Source organism: Lindgomyces ingoldianus (genome assembly GCF_010093535.1).
Source record: "Lindgomyces ingoldianus strain ATCC 200398 unplaced genomic scaffold BDR25scaffold_8, whole genome shotgun sequence".
Lineage (NCBI taxonomy): Eukaryota > Fungi > Ascomycota > Dothideomycetes > Pleosporales > Lindgomycetaceae > Lindgomyces > Lindgomyces ingoldianus.
Window position 1 is genome coordinate 1,348,113 of NW_022985169.1, and position 20,550 is coordinate 1,368,662.

Genomic DNA, 20,550 nt, shown 5'->3' on the forward strand with positions numbered 1-20,550 from the left:
ACAACTCGGGATTTTGAAACATGAAACATAAACGAGATCGCCAGGGCATCGTTGGCGACGAAGGGGCGTTAAACACAGACGCTTGTGGCGTAACCCCAAACAACCTAAATACAGGTGCGGGTCCTGCTCTGACCTTAATTTCTTTCCCCTCTTCTTGTGCTTCTTCCGCATACCGATTACTTGCAGATAATGATCAGAACCTGCTGTAGAACACCGGCAGGACAAGTATTCGAAGAGGCAAATGACATCCAGTCGTGCAAATCCCCATTGGCATCATCCGCTCGATTACACGAATTTCTCACAGGAGAGGATCGCAATCAAGGACGGGGCTGACGCCGAGAATCTCTACCTGACTAGGCCCATCACATTTTTGATCTCCTCTCCCGGAGTCAAAGCATCCAATTTCGACTTTTCGGCCTTCTGCCAAGAGACTCCATCTCATCTGAGATCCCGTCTTGTCCGGCTCTTCCGAAAATGTCATTTCTGTGCCGCAGCAGGAAGGATGCGTTTGGTTCTGGAATTTGTCCATCACATCGAGAAAATTGAGAAGGGTACAGCTAGAAGCTCATTCTTCCCCACCCTGTGGCGTGCAGTTGCGGCGTCGGTGTTTCTCTATTGCTACACATGACAAGGAGGCCGCATGCCTCAGCGCTTCCCCCTTGCCTAGAGTTATCATTACCATTTGGCGAATTTTCAGTGCAACTTGGCGTTGAGGAATTAGGATGATCTAAAGGCAGAGAGGAGAACCCTTGCTCGCCATAGCCAATGTCGCACATCAAAACTGAGTTCATGGATCCCCCACCTGAGAACGTTGGCCCGTGCCTTTCAGCATCCCGGGAACTTTGAAAAGCTATGTCAACAAGCGCACGTCGTATCTCCTCTCGATTATCTAGTTGCATCGACCTCGCATGTAATCGCATGCTGAATAACCTCCTCTAAATGCGCACTTACTGGCACCGAATTAGTGTCCTCGGATAGCTTGTCGTAGATTCCTACGTCTCAGTGGAGTGTTTAGCGAGAGGAGCCGCAAAGCTTCCCGACTCCAGGAAACAGAACGGAGGTTTCTAGTTCTGGCAACGATCGAGAAGAGCAAATCGTGCATCGAATGGCAAAGACAGGCCTCCCCTAACTTGACTAGAAGCCACAAATGGAGCATTCGAGTCATATGCTATGCCTGGGACTCTGTTCACCGGAGTACAAGACTAGAAGGCTCACTAGTAGAGCCAACATGAAGGCCCGATGAACTCGATTCTATAAGTTACTTCGCTGCTCACCCATAGGAGAATTTTTCTCCCTGTTGTTCAATATATGGCGGTGGTGGCAGTTTCGTGTCCTGGGAGCCTGATCCAAATTTTGCCTGTAACTCCTTCATCCTCTCGTCATTCTCAGCTTTCTCTAGCATTGCTTTGACAATGTCTCGGAATCCTTCTGTTCCTCTCTGGATTTGGATGCTCAGGAAATTATCTGCTTGCGTCGGTGTTCCTCTTGTTGCCAGCATAACTTCCGTTATTTTCAATCCCCACATACTCTTAAATGGGAGCTTTCTGAACTTAATTGCGATTCCCTCAAAGAAAACTAGGCTGTCCCTCCGCTGATTTAGGCGACACATGAGCATCGTTGACTCTTCTTTGTACTCGACACCCATCTCTTTTAGTCCGGTTTCAACGGCTTGAACCAGCCACTTGATGTTTCTCTTGGTGATATAATGAAGGTCTTTTGAATGCATTAGCCCCACAGATGGTAATTCATCATACGCAAAGCCCGTGTTACCGATAAAACTATTCATCGGGGCAGTCATGCTCCGATGTAAATTGATTGCGTCGACAGGCGAGAAAGTAGCATCCCACTGCAATGGCCATGAGTTCAAGGATATCAGAGGCTGCACCAGGAACCCTTCGGCTATCTTCCATTCTGCACGAGGCCTGTAGGATCTCGGATTTGTCACCATCCGATTTCCTTCAGCTAAGCCGTGAATTTGTCCAGATGTCGCCGAGATTTGCTTCAGACGCTCGAGTGTAGATGTGATAAGCTTGGATTTCTCAACCGTATGGGTGTTCATGAAAATATCTGACGCATCCGTGTTGAACCGTGAGAAAGAATTTGCCAACATCCGGAGACCCTGGATTCGGTAGTCAAGGAGCCGCAACTCGTCATATACACGGCGAGTTATGTCTCGTGCTATGCCATACCGGCCGATCAAGCCATCCAGGCACACTGACCAGGCTAGTGCCGTATTATGTGGCTCATTCAAGTGCAAGCAAACGTCACCTAGCCAACGAGCTGCGGCTATATCACCATCGTCGATGTTTGCGCCACTCAAGTAGATCCCGTTGAACGCACTTTCGAAAAGTCGCTTAGACTTGATGAATTTCCCTGAATATGAAGCGCACACCCCGAGTAGATGCCTCAGTACTCGCCGGTCAGGTTGAACAACGTGACCAAGGATGTTGATAGTGACTCCCCGCTCTACCGCGGCGAGTTGATTCTCGAGTTCTTTCTCGGCCGTAATAAAGTCTCGGGCATTCCAAGCAGCGACAATTCGCTGTGCGGTCCAAATGAGGTTCCCATCTACTGTTGACTCGGCCTGGTTATACGCAGGAGGGGGTTGGGCAGGAGGGGGTACGACAGGAGGTGGTTGGGAAGGGGGTGATTGACGAGATGGTAGGATGGCAGAAGATGGCGTGGTAGAAGGTGGCATAGTGGAAGGTGACACAGTGGAAGTTTGCATAGTGGAAGGTGGCATAGTGAAAGATGGCATAGTGAAAGATGGCATAGTGGAAGATGGCATAGTAGAAGGTGGCATGACATAAGATGGCATGGCAGAAGGCGGTGGAATCGGCAGTGTCGTCGATGATGGAATACGAGGAACTGGTGCAACTTGGGCTTGGTGCACAGTGAGTGGAGCCGGAGGATTGACTGGCACTGATACAATACTGGGCTTGGAAGCTACAGGACATGGATCCTGAGAGTGCCCACTGCCTGCAGGGGCGTGGCCGTGTGGCGATTGATGTATGATTGGAGGGGTTGCTGGGCGTTGATTGACGGTTGAGCTTGAAGATTGGGTACCAGATGATATTTGGGATGTTGACTGATCCATTGGACATGCCTCGGAGAAAATAATAACCCCTTGAGTAGTAGGTGGGGTGCTTGGATAACTAGTTTTGAGTGGACTAGGAGTTAAAGATGTCATCCTCTCAACAGGCTCTGTCGAAGTAGGAGATATTGCTGGCAAGGGAATGGACTGTTGTGAGAGCGAATTCGGAACGGGTTTCCTCCTCGGAATTGCCGGTGGAAATCGTGGTGTCTCCCAACTGGGCATTCTTCTCGCCGTAGGATTCGTTGGTATTGGAAGAGCATTCCCAAGATCGGCGGACAAGGTTGCAAGGCTTTCCACGGGCTCCAGAGGCGAACTTGGTTGTACTTGTTCTTCCATCAGCCTTCCTTCGTTAACCGCCCGCACAAACCAATCTATTATGAAGTCTCGATAATCAATAGCATCTTGCGGGGAAATTCCGACATCTTCTAGATCGCGAATGATCTGCGGCCACGCGGCATCTTCGTCTTCTTCATCTTCACCGTCCGCTTCTCCAGATACAATCCTTCTCACTGAAGTTATGCTTTCCTCCCTATGGCCTCCTTTATAATCATTCTCTAGCCTCCCCAGAGCTTCAAGGATGAGGACTTGATTGTCGTGTATCAACGAGTTATAAAAACCGTTGAGCATGACAACATTTGCAGTAAGCTTTTGGCGAAGGCTCTTAGTCTTGTCAGGATCATATTTAACTCGGTCAAACGCTCGTTTCGTCCTCGTGTCCAGAGAATTGTAATGATTCAGTATCTTGTCAAGCTCCTGAAGTACCTCCACACAGGATTCATACGCGTCGAATAGCTGGGGTGTCTTGCTTTCCGGAATGCTGTTACTCTCGACTTTATCGGCTATGTCTTGGAGGATATTCGTGAGGTTCCGCGCCTCGCTAGCCAGGGACTTATATTCCCCAGGGCAGTCGCGACCTTGGAGAAGATTAGCTCGAACGATGCAGTCGCAGCGTGGCAACGTACAATTCTTATACACTCTATATTAGAGTCAGTATTTGATTCTATCACATGAGCGTGGAACCATCTCACCTAGTCGCGACCTCACACACTCGGATGAAGTCGCCAATGGACACTCCGAAAGACATTGTGAGTGAAGCTCAAGCTCGATCCTTGAGCTTGAGGTACAAAGAGACAGGCGGTGTCAACAACACAGAGATCGAAAGCATACCCTGTGCTCGTAGGTTAATGTCGCAATCCATGGACCAGATTGTTGACAGAGGGTTGGCAAACGCCCTCCAGAGGCTGCGCCATGACATCGACTTTTGGCCCCCGGTTTCCGGTGGCTGTGCCGCCGTGGCGTCAAGAGTGCAACATACATTCATCCTGCACCAACCCTCCGACTTGCCATGAGCTGGATAACGTAGATAATGGCGGATATCGTTTAATAGAATAAAAAGGCAGTGATAAATTTATGAGATAAGATTGGTACTACGAACCGCGGTTTCCCTTCAGGAATGGCGCTAAGCCCAATCCAGATCAAAGATCTCAGGCTTCACAACCTCTCTGAAAGCCTAGTCTCAACCATACCCCGTACCCAAGATACCCCAAGCTAAGAGACCAAGCCTCAAAAATACTCGAGAGGATCGTCCCAACTGGACAAAGCTAACACAAAAAGTACCTCACTCAGCCAGAGCAGCCACGCATCTAACCCCAGCCTGATACGATCCATGCATGAAGGCACTGCCTCAGGCTACTAAGCCATGAACGCTTGTTAAAGCCAACCAGCCTCAAATTATTCTGAAGATCCTTTGAACGATTTGTTATCTACGTCCACGCAAGCCTTCACGTTAAAGCCTCTTCTGCATCGTTCCTCACCATGTCTTTTTCCTCCAGCAAGCTCCGGTCCTTAGCTTTGCATAGGCGGATTAAGAGCGATGCTCCAAAGTCTTCTCAGAAAGTTTTCGTGGCGACTTCGCCACACCGGGATGATTCATTGCTGCCTTCCACGCCCCAGCCTTCAACGTTTCTCCAACCAGAACTGTGCAACATTTGCCGCGACGTGGAACTCGTTAAGATAGCGGACCGCCAATTGAACTTCACGACTTACTTTCTCAATCCAAAGGAGCAGCAATGTGCTCTTTGCGATCTTGTCCTACACTTCATTGAAACGCTTACTGGGGCCGCAACTCGGCAAGAATCATTACTCAAAAGCGAGGTTCGACTATCTGTCGAATACAATGTCCTAATCGTCTATTGCGGTGACATTACACGTCGACTTGGCAGCATTGAAGTATCTCGGTTACAGGGCGGATCACCGATTCACTATCTCTCGTCCTCGTCGATAGCAATATCTAAGAAGAAAGCCATCTCAAAGCCTTCACACATCAATGTGAAGCAGATTGAAGGATGGCTTCATGACTGCGCAATCAACCACGAGGGTTGCAGCCTACCCATTGCTGAAACCTTGGACATCTTCCTCATCGATGTCGTTGGTCGACAAATCGTCCAAAAACGATCCGATTGTCGGTACCTTGCTCTGAGCTATGTATGGGGTGGAGTTAGTTCTTTCCATCTCACCAAGTCCAACGTCAGAACGCTGCAGAAGCCAGGGGCATTGCTCCAACATTTCAACCGCGTTCCCCAAGTTATTCAGGATGCAATGTGCTTCACAGACCAGCTCAACATTCGGTATCTTTGGGTAGATTCCTTATGTATTGTCCAAGACGACCCTGTTCATCGCGACCCTCAAATATCCCGGATGAATATAATATACCGTCATGCATTCGCCACAATAGTCGCCATGTCAGGTCACAACGCGGACTGCCGTCTACCTGGTATCAGTCTTGGAAGTCGGAACGCCCTACAGCTAGTCCGGATGCGCAAGGGTGTAGAACTTCGACCACTTGCACCAGACATCGACCTAGCGATGGATTTATCCACATACGAGACCAGGGCTTGGACCTACCAAGAACGGCTGCTGTCAACCAGGTGTATATATTTCACAGATTGGCAGGTGTATCTTCAATGCCGATCCAATCTTCGTTCTGAAGATGGTGAGTCTGTCCACAATACCAAAAGACATATTATCAATCCCTTACTTGAATTTGACACGCGACCCGCGGCAGCCTTGGATTATTTCTGCCTTGATTTTTTTCGATGCTATGATATTGTGGTCCGGAGATATACCCAGCGGCATCTTTCTCAACAAGAAGACAGATTGCGAGCTTTCGCAGGTATTTCTGCAATGATGGAGGAATCAGGGGGGGGGACCTTTCAATACGGGTTACCCGAGGCAATTTTCGACCTTGCCCTTCTATGGATACCTACTCAGCCTCTCAAACGGCTTTGTCCCAAGTATGACCCTTCGTCATGTGCGGACTACATCCCCAGCTGGTCGTGGGCAGGCTGGTTGGGCCCGGTGGAGCATTTATCTGGCCGGCAGAATCTAGAGAATGTTGTATATTCTGCGCCGCAGATGGACCTACCTCGACTTACTTCAGAGATTGCTTCCTTCCAAATTGAGCGCGGGGACGAAGCCCACTCAATTCGCAGATCGATCGGAGTGCCCTATCAAATCATCACATATCCAGAAAAAACATACCAGCAACCCGTTCCTTCCCAACCCAGCTTTTCCGGACCAGAACTTTGCTTTTCCGCCGAAGCCGTCAGTGTTGTTGACTTCCGTCTCCAGAAATTCTATGTCTTTAATGTCAACCCACGGAACCCAATTGATATCAGAGATTTGGTATATAATCCGGAAGATACGACAAGCGCAACCCAAATCCAAACTATAATCTGCACTGAAAACGGAGAAAAAGTTGGACACCTGATGGACAACATATCTAATTGCTCGTGGGGTGTCCACGGCGCCCGATTTGAATTCATTCTTCTCTCCAGGACGAAGCCCGAGCCAGGAGGCATACGTACATCTTCAGGCCTACCATGTTTTCCGGTCTCTGTGGAAGCGTTAGACGAAAAAGACGTACTGAATGTGATGCTAATTCGATGGACACACCGAGGACGGTATGCCGAGCGAGTTGCGATCGGTCTGATGGCTAAACTTGCTTGGTGGTCGGCAAACCCTACCCGGAAGATGATTCGACTGATTTGAGATACCAACCTGCTACCTTTCGATGAAACTTTATGTTAAACGGTACGAAAAGCTCACAACGAAACGAGGGGGCTACCTATAGATGCAAAGCTAACAAACAACCCGGGAATTAGAGGCACGGAATCTCTTAATATTCATTCCGTTATGCCATTCCAGCTCACATAATCCGCATTCTTTGCCATCTCTTTAGAAGCTTCAGTTACTCTGGTGTTCAAAGCACTTTGCACACCTATTTAGCCAGAGCGCTCTATCGTTCACGCAAAGTGTAAAAACTGTCAGTGGCATTCAGTAAAGGTCTACGAGCCTTCTAATATGCTAGCGCCAAAGACGTGCTATCATCAAACTCCAAATACGCCGATATGCGCGTTGACAATGGGTTTTGTTTACCATTCTAGGCCGTCTAAACTTGCTACATGTACAGGATATCGCAAGCTTCCTCATTTGTCTCGGCCTAGTCGTTCCTCGTAATCGTCCATCAGCTCATAGGCTGGTCGGAACTTCGGCGTACTAGACCCGTTGATTGTTCCATTCGTTGCACCATTCGAATTATTTGTCTTCGGAAGGTGTGGTGTGGTTGGTTGGCAGAGGAGGGCGGGATTAGGATGAGTGTCCGTTGTACCTCCTAGGGAGGTGTATCCACGGTCGTAAAGAACACAGTAGGGTATTTTAAGCTGACGGATGAACTGCAAACGATCAGTCTCTACAGTCGATGCTTCAGATAGATGCGCCAATATACTCACCGTCCAAATATCTACATAATGCCAGTCTATAACAGGGTGTATGCGCATAAACTTGGGCCACCCATGGTCGGTCGGATCAAAATGCTTCAAATGCTCGCCATGCGGATCAGTTCGCCTGGTGCCTACAAATATGGCTTTTACTGAAGGAGTGTCGTGCAGATAGTCAGCGAATGCGGCTTTCATGGGTTTGGCATATTCGACCAGGGAAAGAGAGTATGTTTTCACGCTCGATGCTACAAATTCTTCCACCTCTGTGAAAGGATGCGCAGATTGGATGTAGACACACTGGATGGGCTCGTGGTGGTTAGACTCAAAGTTGTTTGGGGTAGAGCGGGTCAGGCCGGCAGTGTGCAGGGCGCAGAGGTAGAGGATAAGGAGGACGAGGCAGTCTTTGCCGCCGTTATAGGAGAGCGAGATCTCCGGCAGACTATTGCATCCCTCTTAGCTTACTGACTGATGTGTTCAGATATTCCAATCATCGCGTACCTGAACCGCTCCAATGCCTCTGCAATCACGCCCAGCGAAATGCGCGTCTGCTCCTGCACGCTCTGGACCCTTGACGAGACATTCTTCTCTTTCAAAAAGGCAGTTACGCGCTCATGTATCCTTGCGCACAAAATGGGAAAAGGCAAGGCGATTTCATCGGAGACCAGGGGCTCGCCGGGGGCATTGTGGTCAAAGTCGCTGTTAGATTCTCCAAGAATAGGTTGGGTCATTGCGGTGTGGCAGCTGCAGACTCGACATGAGATGCAGGGCCACGGAGAGAAATATGCGGGGGGTGGGGATGTGGAGTTTTTGGAATTACCTAGAATTCTCGCGACGAGGCCTCATAATGCAGGTGGGATTTGAAGCCGAGCGAGGGGACAAGTGGAGGCGACGCTCCGGTTATCGATAGTCGGCTCTCGGTGAAAGTGCCTGCTTGCCCTACAGGGGTGGCGTCCCAATCCAACCGCTCAGCAAGAGGCGGAGCATGCACAATCAGATCCTGCGTCCAGGATCTAATACAAATAAAAGACGCATGCTGTACGATATTGAGTGAACGCCTGCAGGCGGACATGCAGCTGGAGGCATTATGGAGTTGGAGAACAGAGGGTTGGATGAATAATGGCCCTCGCTCACTGGCCAGGCTTCTGGCCGGTCTTCTGCCCGACCCTGAAGGCTGAGAATGACGCGATCGGCCTAATCCCTTTCGGCGCCAGACCGGAGTGGAATTTGATCACAACTCGAAAGAAAAAATGTTACCGCTGCCGATATCTAAATGACAGACATGCCGGCCACTAACCCTTCTTCTATCCACTCTCTCCCCCACTGACACTTCTCATTCTGCACGAGTCCGCAACTATGGGCTCTATCTCGACAGCTGGAGAGGCTGGTACGCCTCCCCCCTCCCCCACCCCCCCATGTTCCTCTGCGTTCCCCCTCCCCCAACTTGCCCCTCACCCAGCCCTCCACTGGCGAACTGTTCTCACAAAAGAAATGTGCGCACCATTTACCAATGGCAATTCGCTGACTCGGTGTTCCTGCAGTGGCGCGAATCGCATACCTATCTAGCGATGTGATCGTGTCTGTCCAGCCCTCTCTCGCATCCGACAGCGAGTTTTCGGAATTTCTCCGTTCTTTCCAGAAGAACAATGCCCCGAGTCTCGTCGCAAAGGAGCAGCCCCAGGTACTTCCCCACACATATACCCTCTCAGAAATGCGCATTGGTTTTAACCGAAGTGTAGATCCTCGCTATTCGACATAATGCGGATCCGCTGCTCTCGGTCTTCAAACCTATCCGCGCGGGGAAGCTCACTTCGGTCACGACCACTTCATCCATCCTCGTAAAGTCAATACCACATTTATACAAACTAGCTCAGTATCCCGTCGTCATTCATGTCTCGGTCCAGCCCCTCGGCTTCCCGGACTTCTCCGATATCACGTCGATTCGGCAATGTGGCTTTACATTCCTCCAGTCCGAGACGCTGCAGCAGACGCAGGATATTGCACTGACCGCTCATGCCTTGGCTATCAAGTCGGGGAAGGGAGTCATACATTTCTTTGATTCGGGCGCGATTGCTATGAGCAAGCAGATTCCGTATGAGAACCGCGAGCTGGCACGGGCTATACTGGATCTGGATGCTGTGGTGGCATTTCAGGGTACGAGGGCCGAGGAGACTTCGCTGTACGCAGATGATGGGAGGGTAGCAACCCTAGCCGTTGCGCGAAGCCAAGCAACAACGGCCAGTGGAGCACCCACCGGGCCCGTGCGTCCACCAGGCGATGGAAAGACTCTATCATTACCAGACAGGACGAGCGCGAGAGCATCCTCATCAGGTTCCTCGAGGCGCGAGAGCAGCACTACCAGTGGCAGGTCGCTGTCTTCGGCTACGACTGTGGAGTCCCTGGCCTCCAAGACTGTGTCCTCGGAGGATATCTACCGCTTCGCTTGCCAGATCTGGGCGAACTTCAAGGAAGCCACAGGGCGATCTTATGATGCATTCGAATATACTGGGCCTCAGGATGCTGAGGCAGCTTTGTTCTTGTTTGGCGCCGACACCGCAATTTTCGCGGATGAAGTCGATGCAGCCGCTGACCGTTCTGAGCAATATGGCAATGTTGGAATCCTCACAGCTAGATTATATCGACCATGGCTAGGTGCTTCCCTTGCGCCTTTGCTTCCCAAATCAATCAAGAGGATCGCCGTTCTGGAACAAGTCCGTCGGAAGACTACTAAGTGGGGCCCTCTTCTGCTAGATCTCTTGATGTCATTGAAATCAAGCGGTCCGCACTCTCCCATGATTGTCGGCTATCAATTGGGTTACATCAACGAGAAAACCGTACAGCAGGCACTACGCGGGGTTTTCCAAAACCTTCTAAGCGAGGCACCGGTGCAGAACTTGCAGATTGGAAATCTCGATGGACCCAAGACGAGAGACCAGAAAGTGAAGCTTGAGCAGCCTGCGCTGGAAAATGCATATATGAAGATTCTAAACCAGGTGTTTGGTGAGAAGCTTCATGTCGCGAATCAGTTGGGCGCAAAGAATGCCGGCATATCGAATGAAATCTCATCAACCCCCGAGTATGGCTTTGGATCCCTACTCGCTCGGAAAGAACATCGGTCGCGTTTTATCGAGGAGGTTCGAGCGGCATCCAAGAGCAACGACTTCGTCACCAAGGCTCCTCTCCAATGGCTCGCGAAGTGGGCACTGGATGCGGAGAATGGGGACAAAGCAAACGAATTAGCTCCCGAAGTCATCGCTCGGTTAGGCACCGATGGCTCCCCCGCAGCTAGCAAATTGCTTTCTTCCAGGGGGCTCTTTTTCCGAGAGTCCCCATGGCTGGTTGGATCAGATGCATGGGCATACGACCTCGGGAACTCTGGTGTTCACCATGTGCTTGCTTCTGGGGAGAATGTCAACATGCTCATTATTGATTCACAACCGTATTCAGAGCACGTGGCCGCTGATGCCGCTAGACGGAAGAAGGATATTGGTCTGTATGCCATGAACTTTGGCAACGCATATGTTGCCTCAGTCGCCGTCTACAGCTCGTATACCCAGGTTTTGGAGGCCATGATCGAAGCAGACAAATTCAATGGTCCGTCAGTGGTTCTTGCCTATCTGCCATACGAGAAGGAGAATGATTCTCCTTTGACGATTCTCCAGGAGACGAAGAAGGCAGTTGATCTTGGGTACTGGCCACTTTACAGGTGGGATCCGCGTGGCGATGAGAAGGGCGAGCCAAACTTCCGACTAGATTCCGAGAGGATCAAGAAAGAGTTGGAAGAGTTCCTCCAACGGGACAACTACATGTCGCAACTCATGAAGAGGCATCCAGAGTTCTCCGCAAATCTTTCTGCTTCATACGGCACCGAGGTTAGGCAGCTGCAGAAGAGGAAGGCAAAGGATGCTTATGGCAAGCTTCTCGAGGGTCTTGCTGGAGACCCAATGACGGTCTTGTTTGCATCTGATAATGGCAATGCGGAGAGCCTTGCCAGGAGAATGGCAAATCGTGGTAAAGCTCGAGGCTTGAAGACGATGTGCATGGCCATGGATGACTATCCACTCGAGGACTTTTCAAATGAGCAGAACATTGTCCTGGTCACGAGTACCGCCGGTCAAGGAGAGTTTCCCCAGAATGGTAGAACATTCTGGGAGGCGGTCAGGGACTCGACAGATCTCGACCTCGCCACTGTGAACTTCGCAGTGTTCGCTCTCGGAGACAGCCATTACTGGCCGCGTAAAGAGGACAAGATATATTACAACAAGCCCGGCAAAGACCTGCACAACCGACTCCTTACTCTCGGTGGTAAGCCCCTGACTGATTGCGGACTTGGAGACGACCAGGATCCGGACGCGTATCAGACTGGTTATGTTGAGTGGGAGCCGAAATTGTGGCAAGCTCTCGGCGTAGACAAGGTCGAAGGCCTTCCAGATGAGCCACCACCAATCACAAACGAAGATATCAAGATTGCCTCTAACTATTTGCGAGGAACCATTGAGGAAGGATTGGCGGACACAAGTACAGGTGCGATTTCTGCCAGCGATCAACAGCTCACCAAGTTCCATGGCACGTACATGCAGGATGATCGGGATCTCCGCGATGAGAGGAAAGCTCAAGGTCTTGAGCCAGCGTATTCTTTCATGATTCGATGCAGGCTACCTGGAGGTGTTGCTACCCCTCATCAATGGCTGCAGATGGACGAAATTAGCACAAAGCTGGGCAACGAGACCATGAAGCTCACTACCCGGCAGACCTTCCAGTTCCATGGCGTCGTCAAGGGCAAGCTTAAGCCTGCAATGCAAGCCATCAATAAAGCACTCATGACGACTATTGCAGCTTGTGGCGACGTCAACCGTAATGTTATGTGTAGCTCTTTACCACAACATTCGCAATATCATTCTGAAGTCTATGCCATCTCTAAGAAGGTCAGCGATCACCTCCTCCCATCCACCACCGCCTATCACGAGATCTGGCTTGAAGATGATGAGACCAAGAAAAAGAGGCAAGTCGCTGGAAACGCTGTGGTCGATCACGAACCTCTCTACGGCCCCACCTACCTCCCCCGAAAGTTTAAGATCACCATCGCCATTCCACCACACAACGATACAGATGTCTACGCCCATGACATCGGCCTCATCGCCATCAAAGGCAGCGATGGCCATCTCGAAGGGTTTAACGTTCTCGCCGGAGGTGGCATGGGCGTAACACATAACAACAAGAAGACATACCCCCGAACCGGCAGCATGCTTGGCTACGTGCCCGCCTCCGTCGTACATATCGCATGTGAGAAGATCATGCTCGTCCAACGTGACCACGGCGACCGCAACAATCGGAAACACGCTCGTCTAAAATACACCATGGACGACATGGGCGTCGACGTCTTCCGCGGCAAAGTTGAAGAACTCTGGGGATCGCAATTCGCCTCGCCAAAGCCGTTCAAATTCGCCAGCAACATCGACACGTTCGGGTGGCAAAAGGACGAAAACGATTTCAATCACTTCACTTTCTTCATCGAAAATGGACGCGTTGAGGACACTGCTGACTTCCCAATGAAATCCGGCCTCATCGAAGTCGCCAAACTTGGCAAGGGCGAATTCCGCCTCACTGGCAACCAACATCTCATCCTCTCTAACATTGCGGACGCCGATCTACCACAAATCAAAGACCTCCTCCGCAAATACAAACTCGACAATACGAATTTTTCGGGGATGAGACTAAGTAGTAGCGCCTGCGTCGCGTTCCCTACTTGCGGTCTCGCAATGGCGGAATCAGAACGCTACCTCCCCGAACTAATCACCAAGCTTGAATCTACACTCGAAGAATGCGGACTCCGTCAAGACTCCATCGTCATGCGCATGACAGGGTGCCCCAATGGTTGCGCAAGGCCGTGGCTTGCCGAAGTAGCGTTCGTTGGCAAGGCATTCGGCGCGTATAATATGTACCTTGGAGGTGGGTACCATGGACAGAGATTGAATAAGTTGTATAGGAGTTCGATTAAGGAGGACGAGATTCTGGACATTATGAGACCCTTGATTAAGAGGTATGCTAAAGAACGCGATGAAGGGGAAAGGTTCGGCGATTTTGTCATTAGGACGGGGTATATTAAGGAGACGACGGAGGGGAAGTATTTCCATGATGATGTAAGTCCTAGTTGAACCCACCCTTACCTGTCCCGTTTTCAGCGACCTGAGCTGACGATTGGGCTTGCAGACTGCGGAAGTCGAGTCGGATGAAGAGTAAGGAGCACCCAGCCGGGCTTCTGCACAAGTGTCTAGTGTGTGTGAAACAGGATCGGTATAGCATTACCGCGGTCACGATAGCGGAGGGGACTGGGAGGGGTAGCGGAGCGAGGGCGTGAATGGCGGTTACGGTCTCCGGTAAATCATTCATTCATTCTCTAACTCTGCATTTACGATGGAGTTCTCTAAAAAAAAATGCAGATTTTATGTAATTTTTCTTTTAGTTCGTATTCTTTCTTGTATTCACCATACTTGAAACTTGAAACTTGAAGGGTAGTGTAGTCTACTTAACTAGATGTCTGTTCGGACTTGCAAGATGGCTAGTAACCGCAAACATTGAATGAGGAACTGCACTGGAATTCTACTATCTAAATACATCAATCCGCTCGACCTTGGCATCTATTTCACCACAGCTTTATCTGCCTATCGACCTATTTTTGCTGGGAATCTAGAAGATTATCATATATTTATTCACAGATGCACATCGCTCCAGAACTCACCCTCCTCCACTCCTATCTACACATTCCCCTACATCTCCATCTCCTTCTCCTTCTTCGGCCCCTTCCCTTTCCTCCAAACCCTAACATCCCTTGGGTCAAACCCACCATTCCCCCAAAGCGCCCAATCAGGCGTCTCCTCACCAACATAATCCTCTGGTCTCCAACCCACCACCTCTCCGTCCTCCATCCTCGTCCCCCGCACTCTCCCCTCATATAACTCAAAAAACCGTTCGAAATCAATACGCGTCGCCCACCGCCCCTGTCGTTTAAACCTGCTTTCGTCTGCCAAGAGTACACAACAAGAATGCGCGTGCTCGGCTGCAATACCATATCCAAGGTCCCGGGAGACTAATTCTTCAACGAGAGCGGCCACGAATTCAGACACCTCAGAGTAAAACGGCACATTTTGCATCGTCAGCCCCACAGATCCAGCAGCGCTGGTCCCACAATATGTGACCCCCTTGACTTCTACAAACCCAGGCAATGCGCGCTGGATAAGATCTGCATAGCCCTTCACCTCATCCGCCATGTTGAATCCCTTGACGAGGGTGAGCCGAAATACAGTACGTTGCTCAAATCTCCGGACGCGGAGAATATCTAGACAAGCACAAAACCGTTCCCAGAAGTCGCGGTGGAGGGGCCGATCGATGGCGCGGAGGGAGGCTTTGTTGCTTGCGTCGATGGAGACGTATAGTTGGGTCACAGGTACCAGAGCTGCGAGTTGGGCGGGGTGTTGGGCGTTACAGACGAGGAAGGTGGAGATGTGGTGGGAATGCAGGATAGTTATCAGATCGTTGATGTGTGGGTAGAAGATGGGTTCGCCAACGAGAGAGAGGGCGCAATGTCGGATGCACATCGCTTCGGCGAAGCGCTCAGCGCGTACCCCGGGCACGCCTTTCAGCATCCGGATTTTCTGGTAGTGGGCAGCGGTGATACCGGTGAAGATCACATCTGGGGAGTCGGTGATCCAGCGCCATGTTGTACCGACAGGGTTTGTGCCGTGGCGCCAGCAGAAGACACATTTGTTGGAACAGGAGAGGGATGGCGTGGCTTCCATGCATAGGTGCGATTGGATCCCATAGAAGGAATATTTGTAGCAAGAGCCCCGTCCGCGCAGTGCCGATTTTGTCCATCGACAGATTTTCACACCGGAATGAGAGCCGATTATCGTGTAGCCTTGTTTTGTGAGGGCGTTGTAGGTAGGGGAAGTGATGGGGACCATTTCTTTGGGGGCTTGGACTGGGTTAGGCGTGGGTTTGGGTTTGTAGGTTGTAAAGTCGATAGGTATAGGGACGTCGGGTGTGGAGGTGGAAATGTTGACCACTGAGCCGAGGTCTTCGACGTCATCGAGCCGGGCAGACATCTTTGCTTTGATGCGGCGAGTTTGAAATTTCTCGACGTCGCTGTCACCCAAGATGTCGTTATCTTCGTCGCCGCTTTCCGCTGGATTGCCACTTCCAGGAACGCCCTCCCCCAACCCTCTGCCTTGAGCAATATCTACTAGTGCTTCCTGGATACCATGGATCCATTCTCCAAGCCGTGCTTCAACGTCTCCTGTAACATCACCCATACCAAGAGGCCATGCTCTCTTCCTCCCGGTCAGCCTTGCCATCCATTTATCAACCTCCTTGGCTTGGCTACAGAAGCCTTCTTCCTCTGTCGGCCACCCCTCTTTGTCGCCAAACCCAAACACTGAGTACCCCAACAGCTCAGCCAATGGCGCAGTATCAATTCGAAAGTCGTTGTGAGTCTCTTGGAGGTTCTGGAGGAATGTACTGAGCACAGTATCAATGTTGTAGGTCGGTATGAGGATAAGGTAGAAGTGTCGAGTGTTTGGCTCTGTTTTCGGTGCACTGACGAAATAGTCGTCATATTCGATATATGACACGTCATGAACTTGAGGTTCGAGAATTGGCGCGGAGTCATCACAGTCCACGAGGCTAGATATCCAGGAACCGATAGCCTTGGCTGTTTGGGAGGTGTACCTCTCAGAAGTCCCAGCAAGGGATTGAAAGAAGATTAGAGGCTGGATCTTGTCGGTCTTGTGGTTGAAGGTTGAGGTTGCTTTGGCCAGCTTGTTTGGCAATTTCTTGCCTTTGACTTTCTTTGGACCCTTCTTAGCCTTTACAGTAGATACAATTGCACTTGTCGCTTCCTCCGGATGACTGTCCTTGTTGATTGCCAACGGATCAAGCAAGGTATTCTCCGGGAGCCATTCGGACTTCAGCTCAACAACAGCCTTCTCAGTTGGTGATCTAGGGGTTGGTGACACTGAGATCTTTCCTCGTCGTCCATGAAGGTACATGGCAAAGCGGACGATGGCGACTAACGACACAGCGGAGAGAATGACGGGAACTCGGTGAATGTGCCATATTAGAAGGAGTTCTATGGTGAACGGTCAGTAACAGGCGTCTGGGAATTCTTATGGAGGTCATACCGGCTGGGAGTTGCCCGAGAAAGAATTGAGAATCCATTGTGTGAGAGCTGAACACAACTTCACCCTCTCTTCCTTGCGTGCTCCTGTGGGCTTTTACGAAGTGTGGGGTTAGCGGGACGCCAAGCCATAGGCCGTGTTGATTGGCCACCCATCATTTCAGGTGCAAATAAATTTATTGGTACATATCATGCCCTCCATTGATCAGTCTTATCTTCTCGAGACGACTCCATACATATGAACAAAACTTCCTCAGATCATGTGGTCCCTCCATCCACATCCACACAGCGGCCAACAATGACAATGACAACACCATAAACCTTGCATCTCACACAGCAAATCCATTGACTGCACTCGGCCATGACTGATCTAGGACAGTGCTAACTCGATTCAAAATCCTACCTCCTCCAAGTAGAACCTGAAAGTGCTCGACGCGCTCTTCCGCTGACATGAGGATAAAAGCTGGGAGACCAAAGATTCTGAGCGATTTAGAAGGCGACGCAAACGCAGGGGGCGAGCTCGTCCGAAGTTGAAGATCATAAGGCGTTTTCAGAGACGCCAGAATGACTTGGGCCGCGAAGGGATTGAAACCGGCGCGACGGAGGAAGAGCTCCCACTACTTTCCATTAGCTGTCATGTTCCTGAACCAGGTTGCGTAAATATGAAATGGACTCAGTTGTGACTTCAGGAAACGTACCAGTGTTTCTTCTTGCAACAACTTCACATCCCCGATATCCTCAGATCCATGTGGTAGACCCCACCCTGCCATCTCTCCCACGATAGCTCTTGATAGGGCAAGTTCTCCACCTTCAATGTACTTCGTCATCACGTCAGCCTCCATCTTGGAAGAGAAGACCTCCAGCTCCTTTAATGCTTCCGGGTCGCGAGCATCCGCCAAACGTCTCGACCCAGCTTCTTCCACCTCTTGGCTGACTCCCTCGCTGACGAGAACGATCAGTCTTTCATACCGTAATTGCAGCTTTGAGATACGCTCTTTGATCGGGGAACGATCCGGTTGTCCTGGGAGTGCTCGTTGCTTTATCTGCTGCAGAGAAGTGAGAATCAAGCCGGTCGATGGTGACAATAGTAAGTCGGCTTCTTGAGAGGGCGAATGTAGGAGGCTGAAATCGCGCTCCATGAGCTCTGCATCTTTGTATATTTTCTCCACTTGCCTTGTAAGGGTCCTCTGTTGCAGCAGCGTCGACGAGATGATGAATGAGCATGGCTGCAGGTTGGTAGGGGTTGGAGGAAGCATTAATGCGGTCGGTCTCGGCGGACTACAGCTATCTTGAACCTCCCGTGAAGCTGTTGTAAGCACCACGCCCTGGAGACCTTCATGAGACAGGCTTGTAGGACGATCACCGGAACGCTGAACCGGGATATTGATTTCAACTGCAATGGATTCGTCGCCTACACCGGTCCTTGCAGTCCTGCCGTGAAGCTTCATAAACTTGTGTAGCGCCACGGAGGCAGAGAACATTCCCCCAAACATGAGGCCGCCATCCAGTTCCATCGGTGCTTGTTGATGCCCTGGAGGTGGCAGCAGTCCACGTTGAACTGCCGAGAAGTCGTCCCTATGGCACTGATCCTCAAACTCTTTGTGCGGTACATTGCGAATAAGGGTACCAAGAGTGGTACCCTTCGTCTCCCGACCTCCAGGCGGATTATTGATATCATCATCTTCGATCTCGAGTCTCTTCTTCCTGATGAACGATTCCACGCCTTCTCCCTCTTGAAGCTCTACTACTTCTAGTTCGTCCTCACGATCCTCTTCGTCATCAAAGAAGCGTAACTGATCTCTCTTCCATATGTCGGTTGAACTAGTAGCAATGTCGCTAGTGCTCAGCTCTGCGAGAAGCTCCCCTAGTATCCCATCATCTTGAAGCTTCTCGTTGATCGTGATAACGCCGAGTTGGGTCGGGAACGGGCTCCAGTGCAGATCCCTCTCCAGTTTGGCGAGCCCATGCCAGGAGGACACTAATCTCAGGTCATTCCGCTTGACTTGAAGAATGAACTTTGTCTGGGCATCTAATTCAGTCTCACCCACCGGATGCTTGCCACGCTTTTTGTGTCCATACTTTTCCCACGGCAAAGTTGGAAGTGAGAAGTCGAGATCTGGGACGTCGACTCGCCTGGTAGTGTCGACCTCAGAAAGCTTCTCGTTTTCAATATTCTTGTTTACTTCTTCAACCACAGGTACAATCTCCTTGTAAAAGTCGCTGAAACTTTCTTGCGAGTTGAGTATGTCGTCGCCTGATTCAAAATTAGAAAGATCAGGAATATACTCGTGAAGCATCTCAGGAAATGACACTGATTTAATTTTCTTTGCTTGGGAATCGTGGAATATCGGAGGCGTTAGTGGGCCTTCAACTTTTAGATCTTGTATCTTGCGCTTCAAGATCGGCGAGGGCTCCGGTTCGGGAGCTCCTTGGAGCGAATCTGAATCCAGCTCCTGGATAAATTCGAGTAACATCTGATCACTACCTTCTGATCTTCCAGAGCCCGACGGTGGGACTAGCGCGTCTTCTCTAACGATATGCTCATCAAGAGCTTCCAGTTCGGCAGCACCCGAATTAGAACTCTCGGAGAGTAGTTCTAGATGATTCGCTGGAGAAGACGGAACATATGGTGTTATTTGAGGGGATATCGGTAGTAGTGGTGGCGTCAATGGTTGCAAGGCCGGATTCTGCATTAATTAATAGGAGAATTCTTCGCGTTGCGATATCTCATACTCGTGTATACTTTATACTCTCGGCTTCTATCTTTTCGGAGTCTCGGCATGTGTAAGTGTCTTGAACCGTAGTATGAAGAAAAATAAGGTCTTGCTTCGAAAGAGTAAGCTTCTCAAACTTAACTTGCTTGAGATATTTTATGGGGTAGTCGTAATAATTCGCTGGCCATTCAAGTCCTTCGTCCTTTTTAGTGCTAGCCCTCTCGAAGGGTATCTTTAAGTTCCCGAGATCCGGTAGGTCCATGCTCCCAAAGTTCTGAAGGTCAAGCTCGGGATCAGACAGAGGAATCGGAACTTCTTGCTTCAAAGGAGATATCCGTTTAATGGGGTCTGGATACAGTTCTGCCTCGTTAAGCGACTCTTGCAGAGAGTGGACGAACTTGAGCAGAAACGCCACATCCCTACTGACAGTTAGTCGTTCTTTTGTTAGGCTATTAGCCTGGTTAGCGAGAGAGGTTAGTGAAGCTTTCTCAGAATCGGATTGTTGGAGATCTGAATTCAGATGGTCGTTAGACGGGATGTGAAGGCCACTGGGGCAAGGTTGCTCCTGTGAGAAATAGGTGCACAAGCCATGGAAACGAGCATACTCTAGCACTGATGGTTCTGGATCAGAGAGGTCGAGCTCCATATCGTAGTCAGCATGCTTGATAAGGCTGTGGTGGTTAGTTTGTGCGGTTCAGTACCAGCCTCAAGATGACGTTGTGAGTGTTGAGATGAATTGTGCCAACCAAAATTAGAAGTCCGGAAACGGTCACGTGAATGCGGGCAGCGCTA

At 50.3% G+C, this 20,550-nt stretch overlaps 6 protein-coding genes across 6 annotated transcripts; 2 read left to right on the forward strand and 4 right to left on the reverse strand.

Moving 5' to 3' along the window:
* Positions 1 to 1,270: 1,270 nt before the first annotated feature.
* Positions 1,271 to 4,289, reverse strand: BDR25DRAFT_332701 (uncharacterized protein; the record flags this gene model as incomplete). Its single annotated transcript, XM_033692773.1, has 4 exons — positions 4,126 to 4,289; positions 4,060 to 4,073; positions 2,977 to 4,011; positions 1,271 to 2,946 (listed from the first exon to the last, which is right to left on the reverse strand). The coding sequence occupies exons 1-4, from the start codon at positions 4,179 to 4,181 to the stop codon at positions 1,271 to 1,273; spliced, it is 2,781 nt and encodes a 926-aa protein (XP_033550810.1). The 5' UTR covers positions 4,182 to 4,289.
* A 623-nt stretch (positions 4,290 to 4,912) lies between these two features.
* On the forward strand, positions 4,913 to 7,147 carry BDR25DRAFT_312131 (HET-domain-containing protein; the record flags this gene model as incomplete). Its single annotated transcript, XM_033691283.1, has 2 exons — positions 4,913 to 6,089; positions 6,270 to 7,147. 2 exons carry the CDS (start codon positions 4,913 to 4,915, stop codon positions 7,145 to 7,147), a joined length of 2,055 nt encoding a protein of 684 aa, XP_033550811.1.
* A 295-nt stretch (positions 7,148 to 7,442) lies between these two features.
* On the reverse strand, positions 7,443 to 8,717 carry BDR25DRAFT_302029 (adenine nucleotide alpha hydrolases-like protein). Its single transcript, XM_033689710.1, has 3 exons — positions 8,374 to 8,717; positions 7,888 to 8,314; positions 7,443 to 7,830 (listed from the first exon to the last, which is right to left on the reverse strand). The coding sequence occupies exons 1-3, from the start codon at positions 8,601 to 8,603 to the stop codon at positions 7,585 to 7,587; spliced, it is 903 nt and encodes a 300-aa protein (XP_033550812.1). The 5' UTR covers positions 8,604 to 8,717; the 3' UTR covers positions 7,443 to 7,584.
* A 468-nt stretch (positions 8,718 to 9,185) lies between these two features.
* BDR25DRAFT_257040 (thiamine diphosphate-binding protein) lies at positions 9,186 to 14,463 on the forward strand. Its single transcript, XM_033686455.1, has 4 exons — positions 9,186 to 9,259; positions 9,414 to 9,553; positions 9,612 to 14,012; positions 14,083 to 14,463. Exons 1-4 carry the CDS (start codon positions 9,229 to 9,231, stop codon positions 14,110 to 14,112), a joined length of 4,602 nt encoding a protein of 1,533 aa, XP_033550813.1. The 5' UTR covers positions 9,186 to 9,228; the 3' UTR covers positions 14,113 to 14,463.
* Positions 14,464 to 14,639: 176 nt separating this feature from the next.
* BDR25DRAFT_282132 (uncharacterized protein) lies at positions 14,640 to 17,106 on the reverse strand (the record flags this gene model as incomplete). Its single annotated transcript, XM_033687941.1, has 2 exons — positions 17,049 to 17,106; positions 14,640 to 16,996 (listed from the first exon to the last, which is right to left on the reverse strand). Exons 1-2 carry the CDS (start codon positions 17,083 to 17,085, stop codon positions 14,640 to 14,642), a joined length of 2,394 nt encoding a protein of 797 aa, XP_033550814.1. The 5' UTR covers positions 17,086 to 17,106.
* Positions 17,107 to 17,295: 189 nt separating this feature from the next.
* BDR25DRAFT_282135 (uncharacterized protein) lies at positions 17,296 to 20,407 on the reverse strand (the record flags this gene model as incomplete). Its single annotated transcript, XM_033687942.1, has 3 exons — positions 17,296 to 17,661; positions 17,743 to 19,731; positions 19,778 to 20,407. 3 exons carry the CDS (start codon positions 20,402 to 20,404, stop codon positions 17,374 to 17,376), a joined length of 2,904 nt encoding a protein of 967 aa, XP_033550815.1. The 3' UTR covers positions 17,296 to 17,373.
* Between the last annotated feature and the right edge of the window lie 143 nt (positions 20,408 to 20,550).